At 44.6% G+C, this 11,431-nt stretch overlaps 1 protein-coding gene across 2 annotated transcripts in view; it reads right to left on the reverse strand.

Moving 5' to 3' along the window:
- LRIG1 (leucine-rich repeats and immunoglobulin-like domains 1) overlaps positions 1 to 11,431 on the reverse strand; it is a 61,228-nt gene that overhangs the window by 25,448 nt on the left and 24,349 nt on the right. For both annotated transcript variants that reach the window (XM_009329807.1, XM_009329806.1), the window contains exons 3-7: positions 11,072 to 11,209; positions 9,881 to 10,024; positions 7,467 to 7,610; positions 6,469 to 6,612; positions 1,316 to 1,459 (exon numbers count right to left, since the gene is read on the reverse strand). In XM_009329807.1, coding sequence (XP_009328082.1) covers positions 1,316 to 1,459; positions 6,469 to 6,612; positions 7,467 to 7,610; positions 9,881 to 10,024; positions 11,072 to 11,209 — 714 coding nt within the window. The remainder of the gene's footprint in view (positions 1 to 1,315; positions 1,460 to 6,468; positions 6,613 to 7,466; positions 7,611 to 9,880; positions 10,025 to 11,071; positions 11,210 to 11,431) is intronic.

An 11,431-nucleotide genomic window follows, 5' to 3' on the forward strand; every position in this document is an offset into this window, starting at 1 on the left:
GAGCTTGGACAGTGCTATAACACAGGCTGTGAGAACTTTGTAGCGTGCCAGATGAAGGTGCTGAGCCCGCAGCCTCTGGAGAGAGGAGGAGAGCAGCCAGCAGCTCTGCAGGTACAAATAAGGGAGACAGAGGCAACACAGCTGCAGGAATGGACAATTAAAAGAAGTGGATTCCCCACCTTCTGATGTTTCTAAGGCAAGCCCAGATGTACCTCAACTTAACGTAGCTCTTGGGCTTAACAGTGTGTAATGGTGCAATTGTATAGCTGGCACCCCAGAGGAGGTCAGACTGATCTGTCCTATTAGCCCTAAAATCTAGAAGTTGCTATCTTCTAGATGGCAAGCTCATTTCCAGTGTGACATTTCCAGGTATTATGTTGTGTCAGTGACTTTAAAACAAAAGTCTGGTAAATGGCCATAGCCACCACTGGATGGATCATTTTGCATTTCAATATTAGGGCACATGAAATTTTTCTCTTGATAACATGGCAACTTTTTTGTTGTTCAGAGGTTACCACAAAAATCAGAGCAACAGAACATTTCATGACCCAAGTAAGCCCAATTCTGCATTAAAGAGAAAGACTTCTGGTTACTCTTGTGGCACATGTAGCAGCTTCCTGCTCCCATGGTTGAACCCAAGACTGGGTGAAGCTTCATGTGTTGTTACACTTCTGGTATAATCAGATGCCAAGCCCAATCTCTGAATGTCTTTGTTTTGCCATTGTTTTTTTCTTCTCAACACCATCTTAGCCCAGGATTTTATATTTATTATTCAATTAAAAAAAAAAGTAGTAACAGCACACAAAAATGCTCGATATCACATTTAAGAAGATATTCGAATTTCCAGCTTTGTCACTGGAAGGAATCATTCCCTACTCCTCCTGAGTGCAGAATGACCCAACAGAAACTGTCCTTTTCTAAGAATTTCAATTAAAGTCAATATGATGGCAAGAGAAATTCTGCTATTAGTTGAAGGACTGAAACCTCAGGGATTTTTGCTCAGCTGGGCTAGATTCAGGATCCTGTCCCATGTTCCTATAATTTTACTCTGGAGCTCTCTACTCTGAAAGCACCCTACAACACTGAGCAGTCCAACTGCAATTCTCCTAACTACTTCTAATTAAAAAATACAAGTTCACTGAAGTTGAATAATGGGGTAAACACAACAGCTGCTGAAAACAACCGAGCAACGCCTAGGGGAGTTTGACGCTGAGGGCACAGGCACCCAAAGCAACAGCAAAGCAGAACAGTGACAGAACACAAACTGTGGAGGGAAGACAGAGGTGTTAGCTGACAAAAGCTGGGGGCAACTTACAGGACACGTAGGTTTCTGAGTCCCTTGAAGGCACCTTCTGCAATATGATTGATGGAATTGTGGCTCAGTCGTAGTACGTGCAGTCCACCAAGGTCTGCCAAGCTTCCTTCATCCAGCCTGGTTAGGTTGTTGTAAGACAGTATTCTGAGGAAAAAAAACAGCAGCCCTTGTCAATCCAACCAGTATTTTCCAAACTCCTCTGTGCCAACCAGTGCCTGCCTTCCACAACCACCTTACAAGAGGCAATGTGTACTGGGTGGATACATAACAGCTTGATTAGGAAATAAGACTGCAGTCTGCAAATATTCCCATGAGATACCCATGGGGCAGCCTGGATGACCACAAGGGAGCAGGAGGTATTTGGTACCCAGTTATAGGGAAGTCTTCTGTACAGGCAACGGAGAGAGCCTCCTCCAGAAGTGAATGAGAGCGATAAACTAATATGCATGCTGCCAGTTATGGCGGGAAGAAGCTACTCTTTCTCCACGGCCTGTATGGCCAGGTTAGGGCCTGGGAGCACCACCCTTCCTCAGTCCCCAGATATATAGGTAACACTCAGATATCAGTCCTGGTTGTGTTCAATCCTCACTCCCATTTGGACTCCCTCTGCAGCTTACAGGAAAAAGCAGTCCCCTCCTTCCCCACACCCTGCGAGGTGAAGAGTAACGTCAAACAGATGGATTTTGAAGTTCACACGCACTCTTGGCAGGGTCCAGACTTCTGTATTCGGGAGGTGTCTTATCGTTCTGCACTTGTGCACAGCAAGCCCCAGGCGTCTGGGTGTGGGTGTCTTCACAGCCTGCTCCACCCCAGTCAAGAGCCAAAAGCTTTTCACCACAAGGCAATTGAATGCTTCCTTTCATGCGCAGGAAGGAGGTATTTGTTGTAAACCAGCCGCCTTCCCTCCCGCTCCCCTTTGTCAAGGAGCGTACAGTCTGCTTGAAATCTTCTCCACTTGCAAGTGACTAATACTGGAGGGTTAGTTTTTTCCTAGTTTCCCATCCATCTCTTCCCCTTGCCTGTATTATATCTGGTTTTGGAGATTTTTTTTAAAGTGCTACTCCTGTTGCAGTTTGGAAGCTGGTAGGAAGAAAGCTGTTTTTCTCTCCCAACCAGGGTGCAGATGAGGCTTCTGAGATTTGACACCGAGGGCAGGGCGTCAGAAGCTACAAGCCACTGCAGAAACCTCACACAATATGCAACCACGTTCTATGCAAGCAGTAAAGCCACAGCATTGCTGATGTTGAAAGCCAGCTTGGCTCATCAAACGAGGGACCTCCTGGGGTAGCAGCAGGCAGAGTTACTGGTCAGTGATCTTCAGCCTGAAGCATCCACCCACAGCTCCCCACTGCAAGTATATTCCTCCTGATCTCTGGATGTCACTGCAGCTGCATAAGCCCTGCAGGGCTACTGGCAGGTGAGTGTGACCAGCAATAGCCTCAGCTTTAAGTTGCCTGCACACTGATGTGTGGGGTATAAAAAGTGGCTACATATTCAGCTGCATGCTGGTACTCACATTTTCTCAAGCTTCTCTTTACAAAGGGCAGTTGCATAGGATTTTCGAAAATACCTTAGTGACTTGGGAACACAAGTCACTTCAAAAGATGTGAGGGTTTGGGCTGCTAAACTTTTGAAAACGTGGAGTTATGCAGCTTTGAACAAGCACTGAAATCCTTCATTGCACAGACAACAAGAAAAAAAATCTCACTGGGTTCCAAACCTCCAAATTCCTCTTTTAGTACTGCCTGTGAATGAGTCTGCTTAAAAATGTATCTAAGGCTTGCATGAAAGTCACTGCAAAGCCAAAACCTAAGTCAAAACAGACACATACTCCGAAGTACTAAGAGTGTCATTCACTTGGCAAAAGAGCTGTCTATCTTTTAGCTGTGTGAGTGGGCAGAGGGCAAGCTTTGGAAAAAATTCAGCAAAGATTAATGAGTTTGAAGAAGGTATGGGACAACATACTTTCATTCCTAAAGAAGTTGTAGTGTTAGTTAAGAAGAACTGGCATCCGGTCAAAATTATGTCCTCACCTGCGATTAAAGAATTTGGCTTAAAAAAAAAAAGCGTTCAAAAGTAATCCTAAACCTGGCTGAGAAAAAAAAATAGCTCCTTTTGATTCTACACAGAAGAGTTCCTGCCACAACTGGTGAAGGCATGTTCCCCTCCGTTTGTCCTGACATCACCTCAAGATGGACAGACAGCAGCAGTCTTTAGAGGGCTCTCTCAATAGCTGCAACCAGATAGAAGGTTTCAGGAGCTAACATACCTGGCAGTGGCTTCCTTCACCATGCTCTGCCTCCTGCCAATGGGACAGGCCAATTTCCAGAACAGTGTGTTCCCCTCCTCAGTAGTTTGGATTATCTGGGTTGAGAGAAGTCAGCAGGTCTCTGCTGCTTCCCCTACCTTCTCATCTCTCTACCAGTGAGAAATCACTGGAACGAACAAGTGGAAATGTTTGTCTACACAACCCTTTTGGCCTGGCGAGGAAATGGGAGAGCAGCATGCCAAAAGGGATACATAAACGGGTTAACCAGAAACCTGTTGTGCAGCTGGGGCTCCTGCTGCCAGCCAGTTCTGGACCAGATACATCTAACACATTTCATTCCCATTGACCAAACTATAGGTAAAAAGTGAAAAGACAGACCCAGCTGCCAAGTCATCATTTACCTCTGATGAAATCCTATGCTCCCACTGTGGATTTTTCCATTATGTTGATGCCCTAGCACCTGCCTGGTGAATACAATCAGCCCTTTCTCATGCCCATAACAAGGCAAGAGCTCTCTTCCCTTGTTAGCTTTTACATCAGACCAGAGCCCTGGGGTCACGTTTTCTCCCATCAACTGAAGGAGAGACAATTCATCCTTCATATGACCACTTCCTTCCCTAGCACAGATAAGCAGGGGTCTGGCCACCTTTCTTTCTTGGGTCAAGGACTTTGAAATTTATTCCCTGGACAAGCAGAGACAGTGTTTTCTGATAACTGAAACCCTGTAGATTTAGCAACAGGGGAGGTGAGCAAGGATCTTTTAATAAGGAATGAAACGTACACATTCAAAGAAATGCACAGAGGCAATCGATGTATCTAGTGCTTCCTTTCCTCACCCTTCAATTTCAGGGCAGACCTCTCCTACAAGTACTCTTTGGCTGTGGGAGTTTCAGTTAGGAGTATCTGATGGCTCCCTGCAGCAGCCTTACCCTAAAGGCAACACCTGCAAGAGCTTGTAATACTTTGCAGAGATGTGTGCTAACACCCACATAATCGCCTTTCGAATCTCAGCTAATGTCGTCTCTGGCCTCACACTCTAGCACAATCCTGTTTGTCGGGCCAAGCACGCCCCAGTGGCTCCTACCACCTCACACCACCAGGCATTTTCCAAATCTACCCCATTCTGCACCAGAGCAAGTCAGTCCTGCACGGGGTTTCTGCAGTTACTGCAGAGGATGGTCTCTAAGCCAGGACTATACTCACCGCTAGCACTACTGGTTGGCAACAGATCCCAATCTATACCTGACAAATAAAGGGCTCCGCATGACGTGCAACCTCCCATCTAAACCCTGAGGGTTTGCAAAGACAGCATCAGGTAGAAAAGACAAGCATAGTTCTCCCTAGAAGAGTTCTCTCGTTAGCTCTGCAAGATGCAGATGGGGCTTACTCATTCCATCTGAACAGAGGCTGAAATAAAGCTTCAACACAGGCACCAGATATTAGGTCCCTGACAGCAGAAAGCTCTCAGAGCTGTGCTACTAACACAATGTAGTGATCAGAATTTGGCTATTCCAGGGGTCCAACTGTGAGTGCCCTACAAGTTAAGACTCCCCTTTCTTGATGCTTCAGATTTAAGCAGACCATGGGCGGAACACGGTGCCGATTCTGACCTGTTGCCTTGAAGATTTCTCCATTGACATTGCCTTAATCCAGTAAAATATCACTTGAGGATCTGCATGTAAAGGAACTGTAGCTGCCTACACCACTGTGCCAAGCAAAGGAGCCCTTTAGGCATGGGCAGTTTCACAGCAATTTGAAAAATTAGGTAATTAAACAATCACATACGTATTTAACTAAAACCAAAAATAAAATATTTCTTTGTGCCCCCCAAAAATAATCCACGTCTGAATGAATAATTTGGGTTCAACAGAAGATCACAGCTGGTCACTGGACTAACACGTTAATTCTACAGCTTCTAAACTTAAAGGAATGACGTGTGTCACGTCCACCTATCTCTGAATCCACATCCCAAAAGACTAGGGACTCACAGCTGGGTAGACAGATACCGACTTTTAGTCTGAGTCCAGAGTGAGGCCTCTGAAAGCAGGAAGCTGCTTTACCGTACTGCTTTTTGGTGGATAGGAGAATCCCTAATAATGTTTACCAAGAGATTTCTGAGCACCAAGCAGAATGAATTACAGTTCCGCTAACCACATGTGTCAAGTTCTCCAAAGAAAAAAGTGGATCTTTCCACAGTCCCACCGAGGGGATGACAGCTACTTCTGTAAATACTGTAAGCATCCATGTGTGTCTCTTCAAAATGGCATTAAGCAGTGCCACAGACCCAAAAGACACCCTTGTGGGGCTGTCCTCAGCAGCAAGGCTTGCTTTCATTTATCAGAGAGACTGTATTCACAGCTGGAAATCTCAGGAGAGCAAAGTCAATGTATTTACTTTTAAACAACTGAGCCCTAAAGGAAGGGTAAAGTGTAAACAGGAGAAACAAGGCGAACTGCCTTTAAAGGGCCAAATCTCTGCTGGTTAAAAACATGATTGTTCTTTGTAAATACAGAGGATAAAGCAAAGCTTCCTTCAGGCTGTACAGTCATTGTATGGCAAGCCGTGCATGTCTTGTTAACTAGCTAGCTAGAGAGCGTTGGCAAGCTGCAGATCACAAACTCTCCAGGTCTTTTGGCACTGTATCCTTTTAGTGGGTTCTAGTCTTTGTTTCTGGTGCAAATGTATTTTAATCAGGTGCTGTGAAGGTCACAACATCATGAATAACAAGGGCATCACTTAGGAGGCTGCAGTTCCTGCATTTCTACAGGTTGATATAGCAGGAGCTGTAAGCCACGTGATTGGGAAAAATCCTTATTCCCTTTTCCTGCCAACATTACATTAGCATCAAACCCTGCTCGGCCAACCACAATAGAAACAAACTTACAGCTCATGCAGCTTCTGACAGAAGCTCCAGCCATCGGGGTTGATGCGGGATATGGAGTTGTTACTGAGGTGAAGCTGGTGCAGAGATGAAAGGCCATAGAGAGAGCCACTGTTTACTTCTGTCAGGCTGTTATACTCCAGGTGGCTGTGGAGAAAAATCAGAAGGAATTGACAGATAAGCAGCACTGGTCAACTGCTAAAGAATTTCCAACAAGGATCGCGATTTTAGCCATTCCTACACACCTTTCTACATACCCATGTGGATACGTGCATGCGTGGGCATTTCTCGTGCAAGTGAAGGATAGAAATTCAAGGACGACACAAAGGAAATGCCCAGAATGAGCTGTGACTGCAGAGGTACACTCCACTGCAAGTAAACTGGGCTTAAAGCATCCCATTCAAGTTTGTATTTGCAGAGTCTCAGTTGTGACAGTAGCATCCAGAAACATGCTGCCTTGATCACTTGTGACCTTGCAAACACACCTGAAAGCCAATCATGTTGGAAGTTTCAAGCATTTCCCTGCAATGACTATTCAATTTGTTCTCTCGTATGGAAAGAACACATCACTGAGATAGGCTAGCTTGGTTTCTAGGTATCCCAAGAGGCAGACTAATCAGGTCTGCAACACAGAGTTTCCATCTATCAGTCAAAACAAATCTGCAGAAGCCAGATGAGCTTTTATTTAAAGACCAATTGAGATCTTAGTGAATGTTCAAATCATCAAACTTTCAAAGGAATACCGCCACAGCTTGAAAAACAGGACTTCTTTTATTGAACACCTGGTAAAGCAACGAGCTTTAGTAAACTGTGGGTCAACTAAACAGAAGCTGCTGTAGCATGGCAGAGCTCTGTGCATGCAGGACATGGAAAGATGCACGAGGACTGGCACAGGTACCCACAGGTCTCTGATGGGAGTCCTTGCTAAAATGCAGAGGAGGACATGATAGCAGGTGAATTCTAGGCTGTTTAAGGGAAAAGAGCCCATCTCTCCAACTTACAGAACTTGCATCTTGGCTAGACCCCAGAAAGCCCCATCAGTCAATTTGCTTATGTTGTTGCGCTGGAGTTTCAGGACTTCCAAGCTGTCCAGTCCCTGGAACGTCAGGCCTTCAATCAGGCGGATGCGATTCCGGTTCAGCTCCCTAAAATCACCAAGGCCACACAAGTTTATTAAAACCCAGTCCTTTCTCACGAAATCATCTGTGCAGCATACAATGGGGACAGCAATGCCAACAACTCCTCTGTCAACAGTTCCCAGGAGAGAGCAGAAGCGCACCGGAAACTTTCAATCCCAGAGCTAGCCAGGGAAGCCAGCTGAGTGTGATCGCTTAAATAAACTCACCCTGGAACAGGCTTTCACTATAGAGAAATAACAGAGACAGTGTGGCAATTCCTCTTCATCCCTCCTCTCTCTGCATTTCTTTTAAGCCATTTATCCTTTTCATCAATTTTCACGTCATCTTCTCTCAAGCAGAGACAACATTTGAACCAATACAGTTAAAACATCAGCATTATTTCCCTTACAGCCCATTGTTTTTACAGGACTTGTAATCGCCCAGTGAAAATGTGCTCTGAAACAAGCGGGTGCCATAAGAACTGCGAACCCAAGAGGAAATTTTATGGCTAAGTTTGAAAGGAAAGCTTTCAGTTCCCCTGACAAATTTCACATTTTTTCCTATTATAAGAAACTAATAAAGAGTGAAACAAGTTGTTTCCAATAACAAGGCAGTCTTAGTATTTTGTGTATACAAAGTTCTCCAACTTGGTTCATTAAATTTCTTTTTCTTTTCCCCTGGGTGGGGAGGAACTCCTAAATTTTGGGAATACCTTTTTTTCTGAATAGCAATATGAGCAACGTCACAGCACGCTTTACCAACCCATATCAAACAGCCTTATGGATTGCTAGACCCAGACATACCAAGTGAAAACCCAGTTCCGTAAAGTCAGTGGAAAACTTCGTCGACACAATCCACTAAAGCTGAAGATAGAGCTTTTAAAATGGATACCTTTCTGCACATACAAGACTAACCTAAGGGTAGTTCCCTATTCAGCATTTGTGTTGAAGAAACTGGTGGAGGTTACAACATCAGAACTAGTTTTGGAAAAGATGAGGAAGCCATAGAAACTTTAAACTTACTTTTTAACTGCCTAAAAAACCAATGTTGAACTTGCACTCAAGTTGAGTGTAATTAAAGTCAAGCAAGCAATTAAACAGTTTGCAGGCCTAAAGACTCTTGCCTTTCTGCACTTCCTAGACTATTAGTGAACTATGCTTTGTCAGAAAAAGAACTGTACACAAATTCTACAACACATCAAGTGCAACTTGCAATTCATTTATGTTTATCTACAGGGTTAAACAACCAGCTGTGAGACTATCTTTAAGAGTACCAACTACTCCAACTTTCAGTGAAAACTGTGTTCCTAACAGATTGAGTTGACCCTCATTTTTATTACAGTTTCGCACACAATGCAGACACACACAGTGGATTAAAAGCTCTCAGTCAATGGACAGTAACTTCCAACTGAGAGGCAACAGACTTTTAAGATGCATGTGCTATTGTGTCACACTGTTCAATCCCAAATTGGCTACAAATCCTACATGTATGCAAGCACAAGTGCACACCCATTCCTTAGACACATCTTGGCTTAAGGATTTGTCTCTCAGTCAAGAGGTTGCCATTTAGAGGTGTGAATTCCAATAGCTTTTGTGAACTTTATGTTAACAGACAGAGGTTGACCTTTTGCCTATCAAATTTGATGGAAAGACTGCAACAGGCCTCAGGCTGGGCCCATTTCTCCAACAGCAGCAGACGGGAAAAGCTAAACCATTAGTGCTACTATTTTACACATAAAGTGTATTTATAGCTGCAGGTGTCTACGTGTCCCCATGCAGCTCCTGTCACGTGGACCACAGGCAGGACAACAACAATGTGTGTGTTAACTCATCTAGAGTGCTATTTTCTCTGCCCAAGTATCACCATACCGTTTAACAACCTTCCGTTACTTTTTTATTGCCACATAAAGATACCTGTGTGGTCTTGAAAAAACTAACACGGTAGCTGAGCTCTGTCACTCGCAGTAGAAGCATCTTCCAAACCTCTCTTGAGCCACAGACACCAGCAGCTTTTAAGGGAATGGATTTGTCTTAGGCTGTCAAGTGCACAAGATGCTCATGTCTGCTGCAGCATCCCTCCCTTCCCACCTGATCAAAAGAACGGCCTGAAAAGCCAATAGGTACAAGACAAAAAGGACCCTCTCCCAACGTGTTTTACTAGGTGCTGGCAGAGGACTACTGCACAGTGTATTCTAAGTTTTATAGATAGCAGGTGAGGAAGGGTGACATTTGGTGTGTTTATCCTCAGGGACATTTTGTGTGTGGCTGAGCTTAATTAAAGTGCACATTTCTACTCACAGTTGTGTTAGCCTGGGTAGCCTGAACGCCTTGACAGGAAGCTGAGTGATCCTGTTTTTACTCAGACGAAGTGTTAGCAAGGACCGTGACAGACTATCAAAAGCACCAGGCTCCAGGGTGCTGATTCTGTTGCTCCCCAGGTAGCTGCAATAAATCACAGCAGAAAAGTGAACAGTTCTGTCAGAAACTTCCTTTTATCAGCATTTGGTTGGTCTCCAGACAGGCTGGTAAAATTACAGAGGTGGCTTCAAGTCAGTTGGATTTCTGGCTGCACAAAGAGCACAGTGCCTTTCCCAGAGCCATGTGACAAACATGGAGAAGCGCTGCGCGCTTCCCAAGAGCTCCTTGATACCTTCCTACTTCAGCAAGGCAATCGGAGTGGAAGCCAGAAACCAGAGAATATTCCGGTGCAGGATGACTCTATTCATTTCCTGTTTTTCCCCTCAGCATCTGTCCCACGGCTCTTTCTTACCTGGACCCTAGTCTTAGCCACAGAGGCTGTTTTTCCAGGATAACAAGCAAGCATCAGTCACAACACCACTCTCTCATATCCTCTCACAACCGGGGACAGAAACCTGGGTGCAAACTTTAACGCAAGCAGATTATCTGTCTGCATCTCTTCAAAGGTACCTAAAACACATTATTTTATGTTTCCCTGAATGGGCAGACATCTCTATTGGGAGGGTGTTACTCTACTTAACCCCCGGGTTTCTTCAAATAACCAATGAGAAACTTTTGTTCTTAACATTCAGTAGCCATTTTAATGATGAAATAGTCATTCTGCCTCCTCTCCCCCAGATGCACATGGGCTGATCTCGGAAACAGCATATACACTTCCCAATGGGGAAGAGACACAAACAGTTCTTCTGGCTTCTAGGTTTCCAGCTGTAAAGACACCCATACCTGAAGAATGCAGGATACCTTTTCTCTGTTGCAACATTCCCATGCAACACAATTAATAATAATCTGCATTCTTTACAGATACATCAGAAACCAAAAAGACAGAGCTCAAAAAATAACCTGACAGTAGGGACAATGTGCTGCCTTCTAATTCTCCTTTGCACTTCAAATCCTGACGAATAACCCCATACTTTGTATGTTCATTCCCTCTCTATTTTTTAAAGAAGGTTTGAGGCCCTTTTCTCTGCTGTGGTAACTCAACAAAAGCTGTTCCCAACAAGAAAAACTCACAGCTCCTTTATATGAAGTCCCTGCGGAAAGCAGCCGTTTCGGATTTCCGTGATGTCATTGAAACTCAGGTCCAACGTTTCCAGGGTAACGTAGGGCTTCAGTTGACTTGCTTCAATGCTGCGGATCCTGTTGTGATGCCTGAAACAGTCAGGAGGAGAAAGGGAGACAATTTAGCTCTCTTAAAAAAACAGAAAGAATATCTGAGGCCGCAGCAGGCCCACAGGCTGGCTCCTGAGTTCACACACTCAGACTTACGGTGCTTCAACAGCTGTCTGAGGAGAAACACACACCAGAGAGATCTTCCCTAATCCCCATGCTGTTCCTATGGCTAGAGAGACTAGCTCTCAGATATTTTCAAGC

The sequence above is a fragment of the Pygoscelis adeliae genome, unplaced genomic scaffold (assembly GCF_000699105.1).
Source record: "Pygoscelis adeliae isolate BGI_AS28 unplaced genomic scaffold, ASM69910v1 Scaffold67, whole genome shotgun sequence".
Classification (NCBI taxonomy): domain Eukaryota; kingdom Metazoa; phylum Chordata; class Aves; order Sphenisciformes; family Spheniscidae; genus Pygoscelis; species Pygoscelis adeliae.